This window comes from Gossypium hirsutum, chromosome A05 (assembly GCF_007990345.1).
Source record: "Gossypium hirsutum isolate 1008001.06 chromosome A05, Gossypium_hirsutum_v2.1, whole genome shotgun sequence".
In the NCBI taxonomy this organism is placed as follows: domain Eukaryota; kingdom Viridiplantae; phylum Streptophyta; class Magnoliopsida; order Malvales; family Malvaceae; genus Gossypium; species Gossypium hirsutum.
The window spans coordinates 36,396,285-36,415,459 of NC_053428.1; the positions used below are offsets into that span (position 1 = coordinate 36,396,285).

The 19,175-nt window shown below is 36.0% G+C and overlaps 1 protein-coding gene across 1 annotated transcript; it reads right to left on the reverse strand.

Annotated features, from left to right (window-relative positions):
- Positions 1–787: 787 nt before the first annotated feature.
- On the reverse strand, positions 788–1,546 carry LOC107902498 (uncharacterized). The gene is made up of 2 exons (XM_016828668.1): positions 946–1,546; positions 788–903 (listed from the first exon to the last, which is right to left on the reverse strand). The coding sequence occupies exons 1-2, from the start codon at positions 1,544–1,546 to the stop codon at positions 788–790; spliced, it is 717 nt and encodes a 238-aa protein (XP_016684157.1).
- Between the last annotated feature and the right edge of the window lie 17,629 nt (positions 1,547–19,175).

Here is a 19,175-nt window from a genome sequence, read left to right on the forward strand (position 1 = left end):
ACTCGTAATGTCCATACCAAGTCCTAAATGTCGTCTTATGCACATCAGCCTCCTTGACCCTCAACTGATGATAACCTAACCACAGATCGATCTTAGAGAACACTGACACCTCACCGAATTGATCAAATAAGTCGTCTATCCTCAAAAGTGGGTGCTTATTCTTTATTGTCAACTTGTTCAACTGTCGGTAGTTGATAAACACCCTCATAGTATCATCCTTCTTCTTTACAAATAGAATAGGTACTCCTCATAAAGACACACTGGGATGAATAAACTTACGATCTAACAGTTCTTGAATTTGAGCCTTAAGTTCCGTTAGCTCTTTTGGTGCCATTCGATAAGGGGCGATAGACACCAGAGTTGTACCCGGAATTAACTCGATACCAACTTCTACCTCTCGACTCGGAGGCAATCCTAGTAGTTCCACTGGAAAAATATCTAGAAAGTCTCTTACAATTTGGATGTCCTTAACCGAAGAGTCCACAGAATCAACAACACTGATGTAAACCAAGAATGCCTCACACCCCTTCCTTACTAACTTCTCTGACCTCAATACAGATATCACATTAGTCAAATAATCTCGGCGTTCCCCAATCACGACCACCTCATTATCCTCCTCGGTCCTCAAAACAACCCTTTTCATAGCACAGTTCAGATTCACTCGATGTTTGACTAATCAGTTCATACCCAGAATTAAATCGAACTCCCTAAATGGATGCTCCATTAAATTTGCCAAAAATATTATCCCTTGAACCTTTAGTGGAACATCTCTATACAACTTATCCACTCAAACAGACTGCCCTAAAGGACTTATCATGGTCAACTCATTATCAGTATTCTTGATCAGAATCCCCAAAGTCTCAGACACAGTACTAGCTACATATGAATGGGTAGAGCCTAAGTCTATCAATGCCAAAAAAGGTACATTAAAAATTAAGAACGTACTCGTGATGACATCCGGAGCATCTTGGCCCTCACGATGACATGCAGCATAAACCACGGTAGGCTGCCTCACCTCAGTTAATCCAGTACCTTGGCTCGGTGTTCTCTGGCCTCGGCCCATGCCATTACCACCCCTAGCTTGACCACGACCGCTAGGTGGTTGCTGAACTACTCTCGGTGGCTGTACAGTCTCATTAACCGGAGCTTGCATCTGATTAGCTCTCAATGGGCAATCCTTAACACGATGCATGGTAGACCCACATCTAAGACAAGCTCCAGTAGCCCTCCAACACTCATTCGGATGACGTCTATTACTGTACTTACAGATTGTCACCTCAGTAGGTGCAACAGTAAGCCCAACTCTCACGGGCCCATTAGACCTGGCCTTTTTCCTAGGCCTCATCCCAGAATTCGAAGGCTCTACATCCCTCTTAGCTTTCCATCTATCTCGATTTTGACGCTTAGTGCGCTTTACTTTCTTGGCGATCTTCGCCTTTTTAACCAGTGCAGATAAATCCCACTCCCTCTGAGGAGCTATCAGAACTCGCAGACTATCTCGGAGACCATCCTTAAACCACACACAGTGCTCATACTCGGTCGCCATCATTCCCCTCGCATAACGGCTCAGTCTTAAAAACTCGACCTCATACTCGACCGCTGAACGGTCACCTTAGGTGAGATTCAGAAACTCACATCGCCTTGCATCAATATAGTTGGCTCCTATATACTTGCTCTAGAAAACCATTCTAAACAGATCCCATGTCAACCGGTCAGGCTAAGTACCCTCTCTAACTGTCAACTACCACTGATACGCTTTCTCACGAAGTAATAAAACAGTCACCTTAAGCTTCTGCTCTACAGAAAAATCCAGATTGTCCATAATGCATTCTGTGGCCTCCATCCAATACTCAGCCACATTAGGAGCAACTCCAGCGATGCCCCTAAAAACCTCAGCCACATTGGACCGAAGTCATTTCGTAATCGACCCACGTCTCCAGAACTAGTGTTGGGCCCAGCGACCCTCTCTAAAATCTGTAACATGACTTGGGACAGTGCGTCGTCTCCAGCCGTACGATCATGGTACTCAGTCCCAGATCCAGTCTCGGTAATAGGGGACACTGACGTCTCGCTAGTGTCCAGATTCGAAATCATATCAGATGCGAAAGACTCAGCTCGAGCCCCTCATGGCCCCTACCTCGGCCTCCAGTACCCCGTCCACAAGAACCACGTGTGCTCATCATAATTTTGGATTAATCTGTACTAACAGTTTTATGCAAATCAGTTTACAATTTCGATATTTATTAACAAATATTTTATGCAGTAAAGATATCAGAGTATTCAGAGTCTGTTATCGCAAGTCGCAGTTTACTATGGTTTTCAATTTACACTACCTAGAGTGTTTCAATAGAGTTTACTACCTGTAGTAGTTTCATAGCATACAATGGTATTTTCAAATAGATCCAAATAAAATTTTAGTATATTCTAAGTATGCTTTCAAACAGTACTTATCAGAGTTTCAGAAACTTACAGGAACGGCACCGGAGACTCAGTGTACCACTTATTTATCAAAAATATTTCAAATCATTTACAAATTATTTATCCAAAAACCATTCTTTTTACAACCCAAATCTACAGCTGAGTTTTGTAAATCTGGCTCTGATACCACTAAATGTAACACCCCAAACCTGGCCTGGATATTATGGCCGAATCTGACGATGTCACATGAGAGTGTTTTAGAAACTGTTTCGAATAAGAAAAACCATTCAATTTGTTATCTTTTTCTTAGTCAAAATTCGTGTAACAGTCAAATTGTTTGAAAATATTTCTTTATCGCGAAAGCTTTTGAAACCAATTTATTATTTATTTCAAAAACTCTTAGTTATTTTAGGAAAACCACACTTTGGCATTGTAGCTTCTAAACCATGTTCGCAGTTCAAAAACCCAAATTAAAACCAAAAGTCCAAGTCTAAAATTACATCAAAAGATTTCCAAAATAATGAATAAGACAAAAGCAATAAGTTTATAAACCAAAATGTATGTGAGCATGGTCACAGTCGAGTCTTCCACTGCACTGATTCACCTCCTGCTGGGGATTACCTGAACAAATAAAACAATAAGAGGTGAGTTTTCGTAAACTCACTGTGTACATCCCTACAGTTTAACATGTATACAATCAGATAACAGATTACAGACATAATTCGGGCCTAAACCCTTTTTACAGAATCAGTGTAGGCCTTGGCCCACTCAAAAATTGAATCATATACAAACTTAGGGCCTTAGCCCATATCAGATATAGCATGCATAATAGATCAGAATAACAAAACATGCCCACCAACCTTGCACACCAACTCTGTCCAACCCAACACACCATGTGGGGATAAAATCGACCCACTCATCCCTGCACACCAATTATGGGGATACAATTGACCCATTCAAACGTACACACCATAAAGTACCGTAATGCGGCACATGTCATAAATACGCAGCTTAGCTGCTAGATAATAGACTTATGAAGCCTTTATATACTTCCTTCTTTTCATCAAACCCATCTCGATGTAATGCATCATACAATATGGCATGCTATAATACAGATAAACAGATCATACATTTACATTCAAAATAGTATAGATATACATGCTAAGTGTAACATGGTAACACATGCATTACAATATCATATCACAGAACAGGGGTCTAAGTATTGCTTACCGACCCTTCGACAGGTCACAGTCGACTTGGGCGACCCGTCCAACCTTACAGAATATTTCAAAAAAATGGGTTCACACGTCCATGTGGCCTGCCCGTGTGGGCCTACACAGCCCAAATTCCCACACACCTATGTAGCCCACACGGCCCAATTGACTGAGCCCATGTCTCGCACACGGCCTCCACACGGGCAATCCACACGCCTGTGTGGCGTCGACAGTTTACTTTTCGGGTTTCATCAAATCTCATTTTCTATGCAGTTGGAGTACACACCTTGTTTCAATTAATGCCTAAACGATCACCGAGCACTCCAACACCTAAAATCAAGCAATAAATCCTTAAATAAAACCTTTTTAACGCACTTGAAACGACTTTAAATCGTAGTTTCTATCAAAAAGTAACCACTCTTACCTTCAATCGAGTACCAGTAAATTTCACGCGCCTAACTTGCTGTTCGAGAATGAAGAACAACCCCTTGATTAGTTCCTAATCATTCAAAGAAAATTTTCTTATATCATAACTAATAACCATTCCAAAACATAAGAATTGAAACTTACCGAATAAGTTCTAAGCACAACGCCATGAAAGAACAACAAAGAAAAGGCAAAAAATTAAGGTTTGGAGCCAAGGAAAAAATGCCAAATTCGGCTGCAATGGGGAATTTCAGTTAACTAACAAAAACCAAAAGAAAAGGTAGAGAGGAGGAATCTGTAGGGTTTCGGCAGGAGAGAATGAAAAGATTTGGGTAACCCCTTAATCCCATATTTTTTCTCCACAATTCACTCCCCACTCCTCACTACTCAGACTTCTGATCCAACTCAAACTCACCTGAGTGATCGAGCATAAAAATAATGCCTACACCACGAATCGAACACAGGACCTCCAACATCTCCAAACTCCATTTAACCACCAGACCAGCAGGCCCATTCTGATAAGCTTTTACATTTAAATACTTATAAGCCCAACAACCAAAGACAAGGATTTAATCAAATAAAAACCAAAATTTTTCTCAAGCTAAGACTTGAACTTAGAACCTCTCCAACACACCCAGAACACTTAACCACTGAAGCAGATACACATTTGTGTCAAATAATTACGGAAACATAATTATAAAATTTGGGGCGTTATAGTTGATCGGTTGACCAAGTCAGCTCATTTCATTCCTATCCGAACAGATTATTCATTACAGAAGTTAGCTAAATTGTACATCGTTAAAATTGTGAGACAACACGGAATTTTAGTATTAATCATTTCTGACAGAGATCTGCAATTTACGTCTTGGGTCTGAAAGAAACTCCATGAAACTTTAGGCACTCGACTTAATTTCAGTACTGCGTATCACCCTCAGACTGACGAACAGTTGGAGCGAGTCATTCAGATCCTAGAAGATATGCTTTGGGGTTGTGTAATAGAATTTAAAGGTGTAACACCCCTCACTCATAGTCAACGCTGAAATAGGGTTACAGAGCATTACCGAATATATTATACAAGTACACATACATTTCACATACATTTTAAAATTTCATTTAATCATCAATCAATAACATTCATATTATCCCTAACACAAGCCTACGAGGCCTAAAAAAAGCATTCGGGGTGGTTTGGGACTAAACCGATAACTTTAGAAACTTTTGTAACACATAAAATTTTCCCAAAAACAGGGGACACACGCCCGTGTGGCCCGATCGTGGGTCTCACACGGCCAAAGACACGCCCGTGTCACATGTAATGACCCAAAATTCACGGGCATCAGAAAAGTGCAATATCAAGCCTCCGTCTTAGTAAATCGAGTTCAAAAATAATTATTAGAAATATTTATGAGTCTAGTGATGTGTTTAATTAGGTTTAAATTAGGTGAATTTAGCTTAATTTAGAGTAATTAGTGAAAAGGACTAAATTGAATAAGGTGTAAAAGAAAATAAGAGAGACTAAATAGGTAAATAAGACAATGGCTTAATATGAGGCGGCAATACATGGAAAATCTTAGACTTTTTTTTATTAATATTATAAAAATATTATTTAATTAAAACATTATAAATTATATTAATTAAAGTTAAGATATTATATTATAGGAAATAAATAAAATTAAGACAATTGTATGATAAATAAATTAAAATCTTAACAAATGGATGGTGATGATATTGTACAAATGTACAAAAATATGTGTACAATTGTAGTATTTATACTTGTTATTAAATAGATATTTATTATAGTGTATTATTATAATTATTATTAATTTATTAAATTATAATCTATATTAATTATATTATGAGATTTTTATACGATAAATAAAGTGAAACAATTATATGATGAAATACAATGAAGACAAATGAATGGAGATGATTTATTACAAGTGTATAAATAAAATATATACATTTGTAATATTTATATTTAAATTGGAAAATATATATTTATTAATTATTATTAAGTTAAAGATATTTATTAATTAAATAATTAAATTATAAGATTTTTGTTAGATAAACAAATTAAATAATGACAATTATAATAAAAATATTAGTATAAATGTAAAATAAATATATAATTACTTATAATTTAAGTTAAAAGATATTTGTTATTAAATAATTATTATATATTATATTATTATAACATAAAGTAAATAAACTAAAAAGAAATAAAATCAAAAGCTAAGCAAAGAAGAAAGAAACAGAGGCATTCGAAACAAAGCAGGTAAAAGAAAGAAAGAAAAGAGAAAGGAAAAACTAAGGGTTTAAGGTTTAAAGCTTTGATTGGTAAGTCAATTAAGCCTTTTTTTATTTAATTTTGATGATTTAGAAACTTTAAAACAAAGATTTGTTGAAAATAAGTTGAGGTTTTGGAAGTTTATAGGTTTTTAAGCAGGGCTCATGTTGGACAAATTGTTGAATTAGGGATTTAATTGAATGAATTTCAAGTTAGAATTGATAAAGAGATTAAATTGTAAAAGAAATTTTAAGTTTTGTGCTGTAGGGACTAAATTGAGAAAAATTCAAAAATTAGGGATTTATGCTGAAAATTTAATAGTTAAATTTGAGTTTGGTCAAAATTTGAATAGAAATAAAGTATAAATTGAGGTAGGAAAGTAAGTGAACTTAGTTAGGATAAAAAATTTAATTATTATTGTAAAATTAGTATTGTAATTAATAGTATAATTATTAAATTTTCGTAGCTAATAAAGAATTTGAGGTATCGACACAAAAAGGGAAGGAGAAGGTCGCCAAGGAGTAACTGCGAAATTCGGGTTTGTATTACTATAATTCAAATTATTTATTTATTCATTAAATGTTAAATTAATTTATGTATATGGTAAGTAAATTATAAGATAAGTGTTATTGTTGAATTGAATGAAAATTGAGTTGAATGATGAATATGTATTGAAATTGAATTGTATGTGGATTGAAATGGAAAAGTATATTGAATTGAATTGTTATTAAATTGAGAATGAAATTGAAATTGAAAAGTAATATGGAATACCCTATTAACTAGTTGGGTTGAGTCGGATATAATTGGCATGCCATAGGATTTGGAAGAGTATGGGATTTATCGGCTTTGCCGATCAGGCACTTTATGTGTCATATTTCATGGACCTCGTGTGTCGTATCAAGCATCTCATGTGTCCTTTCAGGCACTTATTTGCCATATACTGATCAGGTACTATGTATCGTTCTAGGCACAATGTGTCATACTGGTGTGTTTGGGTTGGAATCCGTGCATCCATCAAAGTCCGGGTTTTTTAATAGGGTGAACAACTGAAATGAGAAATTTAAAATAAATTGATTGATTATATTATTGAAAATATTGAAAGAAATGAGAAAGTTGAATTATGGATTGAAATTGAGATTGAAAATGAAAGGCATGAACTTAATGTTCATGTAGTGATTGAAATTGTTACATGTGATATGTGATGGAAATTGAAGAATAGCTAAAAATTGTATTGTTATTGTTAATTAATGAAAGTTTAAGAATGAATTGATATTTGAGAAATCGGATAGTTACATGCTTGGTAATTATAATTCTTTATTGCTATTATAATTTGAATTATTGTAATACCACTGAGTAAGGAATACTTAGCGTACAGTTGTTTCCTTACGCAGGTTAATAGGAGTCCAGTGTCTTGATTCAGCATCTGAACGATCCCGACTCCATCATCAAGATTTTGGTGATGTTTTCTTCCTTTAAGTGAAAGTGGCATGTACATAGGGATTATAATGGTTATTTTGGTATGTTATATAAATTTTGTTGTAAAAAAAGGTATTTGGTGTTTTGATAATTAAATTAGTGAAATGGTCAAAATTGTTGATGGCATTGGTATTGAATTGAAATGGTTTGAACAGTTTTATAAGCTAATTAGAAATGATAATAGGGATTTCATTAATTAAGTTATTATGTCAATATGTCAAGTATGATTTAAGTATATTTGAGTATATAAATGCATTGGTTGAAATATTGAAATTGGTTTGGTTGTAATTTGAAATTTGCAGGGAAGGTTAAATATTTATAAAGGGGTTATATTGAATTTAAAAAAAATTGAATGAAGTCAATTAGAAAAAAAAATTATATGAATTTATGATTATATTATAATATGTTTGTTATTTATTTAAGAATTATTTGTAAATTGTCTGATATGTCCGTTAATGCCTCGTAACCCTATTTCAGTGACGGTTTAAGGTTAAGGGGTGTTACATTTTCTTGGTATCAGAGCTATCAGATTTAGTTGATTTTTAGGCTAAATTGGGCTCAGAAGTGAGTTTAGAAGTACTTGCCACTGTTGAGTTGAAATTGAGTCGGGATTTTGGATGCTGACCTATTCGTTTGTTTCTGTTTTATAGATTAAAGATGTCAGATGAAGGAATAAATAATACTGATCAAGAAATGTATACTGGAGTTAAAGAGTTATATGGATTAGATGAAACGGAGTCAGTTAGTAACTCCTCGAATTTGAGCCTAGAAGTATTGGGCCTTGGGTTTGGGTCTGTAAGGAGGTTGTATTTAAGTATTTAATTATGCAAGGAAATGACACAACTAAATGTCTGCTCAAGTGGTTAAGGGTCCTAAGAGGAGTTGGAAAAGTCTTGGGTTCAAACTTGGCCTTTAGCAAAATTTTTGGTTTTAGGTGAATAAAACCCTGAATGTTAGGTAGTAAGTCTTTTAAATAATTAAGGTTAAAATGTGACACAAGGAAGCAGGTGGTCAAGTGGCAATGAGGTGTTAGGAGTGTGCATGTGGTCAGGGGTTCGAGTGTTGCCATAGTATTATGATGGATATTTATTTTGTTACATGGACGGCTAGTAATGGTGTTGGTTTGGGACTCTAAGTTGAAGTGGTCATGGAGGAGTTGTTGGAGTGATTTGTGGAGTGTGATAAGGGGAGAGATTTAAGGAGAAAATCGAGGAAGATTCAAATTTAGAGAGTTTGAAGCTGATTAGGGAAAGTGAATATGAAAATTCGGCTAAGGGGGTTTGGGGAGTGCATGTACGGCAATTTGAGAGTGTATAGGTGCCAGAATTGTGCTCTTCTTTTGGTTAGCCGTGTGCTTTTGGTGTTTTTTTCCTCTTAGTTTTCTGATTCTTTTCGAGTTTTGGTATTTGGGGTCTTCCGATTCTAGTAAGTAATATTCTACTTTTCTCTCCAGTTTTTCAACATTTCCTTTTGTTGACCGATGTTGCCATTCTTTTCTTTTCTTCTTTTCTTGTGCAAACACTCTATGTTGGCCGAATGCTCATTTGAGTTTCTGTCCTTCCTCTTTCGGTTTTGGTCTGTTAAAGTCAATCTTGTCTTTGCTCTTGCTCTCCAACTTGTTGTAATCGAGTGCTCTCTGTTTCTTCTTTGGCCGAATCGTGTTAGGGCATAGATAGCATCCTTCTCTTTCTCTCATATTCGCTTCTACTTGTTTCTATGCGTAACTATTCCTTGAGGTGGGAATGTCAAATCTCTTATGTGCTAGTAAGTTTTCCAAACCGAACTCACTTGGTTGTTCTTTTGAAGTTACGGTTTGTGTTCACTTTAGGCCCAATGGTGTTTTTCTTCTGGTTAAGGGAAGAAGCCTTTTGTTTAACACTCTCTTTTTTACGTTTGTGCATAGGGATTCAATCTCTTTAGCAAAGAGTGGGAGCCGATTGTTTTTCTTTGCAAGTGACTACTCTTTAATTGGTAAGTGTAAAGGATTTACATGTATCTTCATGGGTTTGCAAAACCTTATTAATCGATTAACTGTTTTGTGAAGGATCAAGTATTGGGAAGGATACGTGGTTGGAACAAGGAGTGCTACGGTTGTTGTTTGGTGGGTAGTGTTTTGGTTAAGGTTATATTCAATAGCAATGTGGTTTGGATTAACAAGGATGTTAGATTAATGGAAGGTTATGGTTAATTGTAGGTTGATCGCTCGTGGGTTAACATGCTTCTTGCTTAACAGGTGTGTATCCACACTAACAGATCGTAGAACGGAAAAAAGTCAAAATACCGAAATGCTGAAAAGCCGAAAGTACAACGACAGTTGCCACACGAACGTGCAAACACATGTGTGGAAAATCCGAAATGATAGTAGAGGCCGCCTTGAGTGATCTCATGGGCCTAGGCTAATTTTGGGCTAAAATGGGTCGTGTGGGCCTAATGGGCTTTTAGGCCCCACTCGGGTTTTTTCATGGAAATGCAAAAATATCAAACTAGGTTGTGTTGCTTACATGGTTAAGGTTGATTTTGGGCTTAGCGGGCCATTTGAGTACGTAGGCCCCACTTGGGCTACGTAATGGGCTTTAGGCCCAATTGTATGTTTTGATTAGAAAAGGTTGCACGGGTCGCGCTTGACGACTGTGAACCTACTGATGGGCCAGTAAGTATTCTTAGACCCAATTTACGAAATGACCGTTATGCCCCCGAAGGGTAAAATGACTAAAATGCCCCTATGTGTTATATGATTGTTATTGTATGCTATTTATAATATGTTTGCATTCATGTGATATTATGCTGTATGGAGGACGTGATCATTGATTTGGAGGAAGTACATAATTTGTTAGGGTCGCATGGTCTCTTGACGACTGTAGATCCACCGATGGCTTTAAGTCGATTATGTAACTAGCAATTGTGCTGCGATATTGGTTAGTGCGGCAACCGGTGCTACAATAGAAGTGTAGGGATGGGTGGGTCGACTAAATCCCCACAGGAGTGTAGGGTTGGACGGGATACAGAGTGCAGGGTTGGTTGGAAATTTGTGCATTGCATGATCTGATTCTGATTGTGACATGGGCTCAGGCCCAACCAAGGCTACTTGGGCTAAGGCCCAAGTGCCACCTTTATTGTATGGGCTTATGCCCAAATTGATATGATGCATGCTTTGTGATCGATGAGGGTTGTACACATTGAGTTTTCGTAAACTCACCCCCACTTTTAAATTTCTTTCAAGTAATCCTCAGTAGGCGGTTCGACGTGAAGGAGGACTCGGAGGTGGCCACACCATGAACGGCATTAATTATTCGTATTTTCTTTTATATTACTTAAATTATTTTCTCTTTGGGTTTTTTGATGTAATAAGGCCATTTCTCTAATTTTCTAGTTTTTTTTATTTGGGGGTTTTAACTATTACGATTTATTTCTGTTAAAAGTAGAGCGTAGTTTTCTAAAATGATTTCTGTTTTCACAAACATCACGTTTTCACAACAATGTTGAAATGCTTCCGCAACGAACATGTTTTAAAAGTACGACTGGTTTAAAATGGTTAATAAATAATTAAGTCGACTTTAAATTAAACAAAGGGGCTTTACTCATTCAAGCAAGATTTATTAATAAGACAAAGTTTTTTTGAAAAAAAGCATTTTAATGTGACACGCCAGATTCGGTCACAACGTCTAGGCCGGGCTTGGGGTGTTACACAGTTACATCTAGCATAAATCCAACAAGAAATCCACCCCTTAGAGTTGATAGAAGAAATGATAGAGATGATTCTGATATATTATGAGTGATTACCGATGCTTTGCAAAGAGTAGCGGGGACTGCTCCTGCTACGACTTCAGTACCAACTCAGAGAAGGGCCCCGATAAAAGAATTGAAAAAATATGGTGCTGCTGAATTTATGGGTCTAAAAGGAGTCGATCTATCCGTAGCTGAAAATTGGATGGAGTCGACTAAAAGAATTTTACAGCAATTGGACTGTACCCCCTAGGAGTGTTTAATTTTTGCTGTATCGTTGTTACAAGGGGAAGTTTATTTATGGTGGGAATCAGTGGTTCGAAATTTACCGTAGGAGCAGATAACATGGAACCTATTTCAAAAATAATTTCAAAAGAAATATATCAGAGAAATGTATATCAAAGACAATAAGCAATAGTTTTTAATGCTGTAAAAGGGTGACATGTTAGTAATAGATTATGAGAGGGAATTCTCGAGACTCAGCAGATACCCCTCAGAATTTATACCAACAGAAGCTAATAGTTGCAAAAGATTTTTACGGGGTTTGCAAGACGAGATCAAGGTACAGTTGGTATCTTACCGTATTACTGAGTTTGTAGATTTGATAGAATGAGCCAAAATGGTGGAATAAGTTTTGGGGCTCGATAAAAAGACTGAATTTGTTAGACCAACCGGAAAGCGTACGAGAATTACCACTTCGAATCCTCAGTCGAAAAGATCAAATGAATCTCAAGGTGGATGGAGATCCAGTTTTAGATCGGACAGAGGTGGTAAAAGCCAGAAAAAATAGACGACGGTATCTACTGGTAGTGTAAGAGGTCCACCTAGGATGTGAAAATTCCAGAATGTAGATATTGCGGGAAGAAACATTTAGGTGAATGTTGGAAAGTGACTAGAGGCTGCTTCCGTTGCAGGCCGACAGGCCACTTTATTAAAGATTGTCTGAAGAATAAAAATGTTACTCCTGTCACATCACAAAGTTCAGTGTCTACTGCTCGAGGCAGAGGTTCGGGTAGAGGTGGCTCAATATCTAGAGGAGGAGGTGTTCGAAGGAGCAGTGACATTGTTACCTAACAGTCTGAGGCCAGAGTACCAACCAAAGCCTATGTGGTCAGAACTCATGAATAAGGCAATGCCCACGACGTAGTAACAAGTATATTTTTATTGTATTCTGAGCCTGTTTATGTTTTGATTGATCCCGGATCTTCACACGCCTATTTAAATTCAAAACTAGTTGAATTGGGGTAATTAAAATCTAAGATGTCTAGAGCGTCTATAGAGGTGTCGAGTTCATTGGGGCAAACAGTTTTAGTAAATCAAGTATGTTCGAGATGCCCGTTGACTATACAGAATAAAACTTTCCCTGTTGACTTGTTGATTATGCCGTTTGGAGACTTTGATATAATACTGGGGATGGATTGGTTATCTGAATATGGAGTAATTTTGGACTGTTATAAAAAGAAATTCAGTATTCAGACAAAAAGTGGAGATCGGATTGAAGTAAATGGTATCCGTACTAGTGGGTCAGCACGTATTATTTCAGAAATAAAGGCTAGTAAATTACTTCAACAGGGTTGTTCAGCATATTTGGCATATGTTATTAATTCAGATTCAGTTGGAAGCCAGTGCAGTAAAATTCAGATATTTTGCGAGTTTGCTGATGTATTTCCTGAAGTACTACCGGGCTTACCACTAGATAGAGAGGTTGAATTTGCAATAGAGGTTTACTCGGGTACAGCTCCAATATCTATACCTCCATATCGAATGTCACCTACAGAATTGAAAGAGCTGAAGATACAGTTACAAGACTTATTAGATCGTGGTTTTATCTGACTGAGCATATCATCGTGTGGAGCTCCGGTATTATTTGTTAAAAAGAAAGATAGCTCAATACGACTTTGTATTGATTACCGACAGCTGAATAAGGTGACAATTAAAAACAAAAATCCACTTCCTCGCATTGATGATTTGTTTGATCAGTTGAGAGGAGCTTCTGTATTCTCGAAGATTGACTTAAGGTCAGGTTACTATCAGTTGAAGGTAAAAAGAAAGCGATGTACCAAAGACAGCTTTCCGTATGAGGTATGGCCACTATGAGTTCTTAGTAATGCCATTCGGGTTGAAAAATGCCCCAGCTGCTTTTATGGATATCATGAATCATATTTTTCAACCGTATTTAGATCAGTTTGTAGTAATTTTTATTGATGATATACTAGTTTATTCGAAGTCAGAGTCAGAGCATGATCAGCATCTCAAGATTGTACTACAGATATTACGGGAGAAGCAGTTGTACGGAAAGCTTAGCAAATGTGAGTTTTTGTTGTCGGAGGTTGTATTTTTGGGACATGTGGTATCGGCAGATGGAATCAGAGTTGATCTGAAAAAGATTGAAGCAATTGTTCAGTGGAAAGCACCGAAGAATGTATCTGAGGTACACAGTTTTCTTGGTTTAGCTGGGTATTACAGAAGATTTGTAAATAGATTTTTAAAGATAGCATTTTCGATGACCAAGCTGCTACAAAAGAATGTACTGTTTGTGTGGAATGACCAGTGCCAAGAAAGTTTTGAAAAGTTGAAGCAAATGTTAACAGAGGCACCAGCTCTAACATTAACAGAGTCGGGGAAAGATTTCGTAGTGTATAGTGATGCTTTTTTGAATGGTCTGGGTTGTGTACTGATGCAGGACGGAAAGGTTAGCCTATGTATCTTGTCATTTGAAACCACACTAGAGGAATTATCCGACTCATGATCTTGATCTAGCAGCTGTGATTCTTGCTTTAAAAATTTGGAGATATTATCTTTATGGTGAAAAATGCTACATCTATACTGATCATAAAAGTTTAAAGTATCTTCTTTCTCAGAGAGAATTAAATTTGAGACAAAGACGGTGGATAGAGCTCCTAAAAGATTATGACTGTGTTATAGATTACTATCAGGGAAAAACTAATGTTGTAGCTGATACACTAAGTAGGAAAGCTGCAATTGAATTGAGATGTTTGCACAACTTAGAATCAATGATGATAAGAGTCTTTTGGCTGAGTTAAAAGTAAAGCCAGTAATGCTTGATCAGATCAGATCAGCGCAGTTGGAAGACGACAAATTGTTGAAGAAAAGAGATATGGTACAGAATGGTACAACAGAGAACTTTAGTATTGATGATTGTGGATGTTTGAGATATCAAAATCGGATTTGTGTTCCAACTAATTCTGAGTTGAAGAAATCAATTCTTCGAGAAGCTCATGACAGGCTATTTGCTTTGCACCCAGGAGGCACGAAGATGTATCGTGATTTACGAGAACTATATTGGTGGCCAAGGATGAAAAGAGATATAGTTGAATTTGTGAGTAAATGTTTGACTTGTCAGCGAGTAAAGGCAGAACATCAAGTTCCTACTAGATTACTTCAATCTATTAATATTCCTGAATGGAAATGGGATCGTATCACGATGGATTTTGTTAGGAGATTTGTAACATCCCGAATTAGAGCTTAGTCGGAATAGTGGTTTCGAGACCACAAATTTGATATGGTAATAATTATTTTATGATTATTATAAGGTCTAGGATATGTCTCAATGTTTATGTGAAAATTTCATGAGGAAATTTTATGTGAAAAGTGCTTAATTAGACTTTAAGGACTAAATCAAAAATTTGTAAAACTTATGTTTTAGGAGAAATTTGCATGAAATTGAATTAGAATATTAATTAAGGGTCCTTAAAGAGCAATTTGACCAAGTTCTAAAAATTTGGACAAAAATGGCCTTGGATGGGTAAAAATTGAAAGAAAAGTAAAAAGGACATTTTGGTCATTTAGGGGTAAAATGAACTAAAAGGCAAAATAAAAGCCAAATTAGTGTCCATCTTCCTCCCATGGCCATGTGAATCAAGAGGGGAGCCATGGATAGGGTTTCCAAGCTTCCAAGCTCAATAGTAAGTGATCACGAGCCCCGTTTTTAACGTTCTATGCATTTTTGAAGTCCCAGTAACATGACTTATTCATTTCTACCATTATTTTGAGCTAAGGTTTATGTTTAAAAATTTACCCATGCATGACTTGCTAGTATTTTGATGTTTAATGGTAGAATATGAAAGATTGGAGTGTGTTTAACACCTTTTACTAAGTGATTTTTCATGAAAAAGCCTACAAAGGACTAAATTAAAAAAGGTGTAAAATAGGTAACTAAAAATCTATTTTAATGAAAAATGTGGCTTCCATAAGCTTGAATATGGTTTGGATAGGCTTGGGTAATCAAGAAATTGAATACATTTCATTTTACGAGCCTAGGGACTAAATTGTAAATATGTGTAAGTTTAGAGGCAAAATTGTAACTTTTCCAAAATATGATTTTTAGGTCAATTTGAATAATGTGAGTCCTAAATAGGCTATATATTTGAAATGATAGATCAAGGAAATCGAGATTCGGGCTTAAATCGGGAAAATACAAGGTTATGGATTAAAATGGTAAATTTGCCATTTCCATATTCGAGGTAAATTCGTGTGTTAATAATAGTGCAATGTTATTTAAGGATTAAATTCTTTGTTAATAAGGCATAAATTGTATGTTGTTGATGTTAGTATGAATTGAATGCCCATTGTATAAGAAATTTATGAAACAATGATGTAATTGATAAAAAAGAGGAAGAAAATCTCGGTTGAATGAAAAAGATAATCGATGGATTTCTAGAAATGAATTGACGGTAGAAAGACTCTAGCCCAGACGGGTGTTCCTAAAGTGATCTAGCCTCCCGAAGAATATGTGTGCAATATGGATTTAGCCCGAATGGGTAATCCGATTTAGGATCTGAATTTAGCCTGGACTGGTAATTTAGATCCGAGCTTATTAGAGTAATTGTCGCTGTAGGGGATTTAGCCTGGACTGGTATTTCCGACAATCGCTCTATGAGTTTATACTACGGGAGATTTAGCCTGGACTGGTAATCCTACCGTAAGGACTGAGGTTCACGGGAGTGCATACTTGAAATGATCACTTGTATGAATTGAGGTAAATGGGATACCAATTGAGATTCTGAGAAATTCAATGGAAATTAATATGAGAAATGGAATGGAAATACTTGAAATGATAAACTCATCGATACTTAGATGATACTAGTATGATGCATATGGTTGTCATGTTTGGATGAGTGGTTGTGTTAAGAGATAGCATAGTTACGTACTCGAAACCTATGAACATGTTTTTGACATGTGAAATGAAATGGACTTGTGATAAGAATGCAAATGGATGAGTGATATTTATGAGAATAATTTAATGACAAATTTGTGATGGTTATCATTATGTTGCACTAAAACAGTTTTGGACAGTAGCAGTAGTCTGACTTTGAAAATCCACTAAAAATTGTGGAAATAGAATTAGAGACTAAATTAAATATGGAATTAAATATTATTGAGTCTAGTTTCATATAAAAGAAACATTGTAAGTAAAAGTATTTAATATTATGAGATATTAGAATTCTTGTGAGATAGAGTCAGAATGAGTTCGGAATCCCCTGTTCTGAATTGGGAAAATCACTAGAAATTGTACAAAAATAATTTTGGGTTAGAATTCATATGACTAAACCCTTAATGAGTCTATTTTCAATAGAATTGATGGGAACATTATTCGAATCCCGTAATAAGAGATAAATAAATTTTAGTGAAGAAAGGTTGAAGCTGTCAAATAGAAAAATAGGGGAGAATTTAAAGAATAAAATTTATTGATTGGCTATACCAAAAATTCTAAAAATTTTACGGTAAGAATATATTGAGTCTAGTTTCAGGAAAAATTAGCGAATCTTAATTTGGAGTCCTGTAGCTCTAGATATAAATAATTTAATGAGTGCGACTCGAGAAAATAACTTTCCTGGACTTTGAATAAATAGAAAGAATTTGAGAATAGCATGTTAATACATTACTTATTATTTTTCATGTGAGCTTACTAAGCGTAAAGCTTACTCCCTCCTTTCCACTTCCTTAGTGTTCTCAGGTCGGCTCGTTATGATTAGCCAAATGTATTGGCTTATATTGATTCATTGTATATAGCCATGAGATGTGGCTTATAATAGTTATGGCTTGTAAGCCTATTTATCCATGCTATGTGTTAATACCTTGTGGTGTGATTATGCTTATTACTATGAATGGGTAATACATGACATATGTACATGATGAATGCCCTAGGACAATTCGAGGTGGTCATGGCCATGGAATAAATGTGTGGTATGGTAATAATTTGATAAGGATTGAACATGAACATTGTTGATTAAGTAGAGATTGAGTGTTGGGTAAAATATTATGGTTAGTTGGTAAAAATGGTCATCAATATGATAAGACTATTAGGTGCGAATTGGTAAGCCCAAGTTGGTGTAACATGAGTATATGTGATAAACACATGTATGACAACATGCACATGCTTTAATTGAATTTTACTAAATGATTATTAATCATCAAATTGATGTTATAATTTGTGCCTATGATGTGTTTGAGTATGGGAGAGAATTAAGGACAACAAAAGGCTTGGAAAATAGCCTAAGTGTTGGCCACACGGGCAAAGACACAACCATGTGTCTTAGCCGTGTGGAGGACACAGCCTATCACTCGGGTGTGTGGCTTGGCCGTGTGGTCCATTTTGCAAGATGACGTCATAGTCAGAGAGTTGCACGGCCCGAGGACACGGGCGTGTTAACGACACACGGGTGTGTCCCTGTATCCACATGGGCGTGTGACTTTGCTTCATGGAAAAATTTTATAAATTTTCTCGAACTTTCCAAAGTTTTCGGTTTAGTTCCTAATTATTTTCAAAGCACATTTAAGGCTTCGTAAGCCCATATAAGGGACTTTAAGATAGAAATTGAAAAGTTTTAAATTTGAACAAAATTTTATGACTCAACTTTGCATGTTTGTGAATCCTTGAGTTCGGTAACGCCTCAAACCCCGTCCCGGCCTCGGATACGGGTAAGGGGTGTTATAGGATTGCCATTTTCGGTGAGCAAAAAGAATGCTATTTGGGTGATAGTTGATCGACTTACCAAGTCCGCTCACTTTATAGCAGTCAAAATAGAATCTTGCAGAAGTGTATATCCGAAAAATTGTTAGATTACGAGGTACTCCGGTGTCAATAATTTCGGATCGAGATCCTCAGTTCACATCGAGATTTTGGAGATAGCTACATGAATCATTAGGTACTTGACTTAACTTTAGTAAGCCTTTCATCCACAAATAGATGGGCAATCCGAACGGATAATTCAAATATTAGAAGATATGCTTTGGGCTTGTATCATTGATTTTGAATCAGGTTGGGAATGTTATTTGTCATTAGCAGAATTTGTCTACAATAATAGTTTTCAATCTAGTATATAAATGCTCCCGTATGAAGCACTATATGGTTGAAGGTGTAGATCACCGGTATGTTGGACAGAATTGAATGAAAGAAAAGTGATTGGGTTTGAATTGATTCAAGAAACAGAGGAAACAGTTAAAAAGATTAAAGATAGATTGAAGGCAACTTTCACAGACAAAAGTCTTATGCTGATTTAAAACGACGAGACATTGAATATTTAGTCTGGGACAAGGTATTTCTTAAAGTTTCTTCATGGAAGAAAGTCTTGAGATTTGGTTGGAAAGGTAAATTGAGTCCACGTTTT

What these genes read in the sequence shown, in the direction of transcription:
- LOC107902498 (XM_016828668.1), bottom strand. Translation starts at nt 1,546, where the DNA reads ATGGCGACCGAGTATGAGCACTGTGTGTGGTTTAAGGATGGTCTCCGA. An exon ending in TGCTCCGGATGTCATCACGA is followed by an intron (nt 904 to 945) that starts GTACGTTCTTAA and finishes TGGCATTGATAG; the next exon opens with ACTTAGGCTCTACCCATTCA.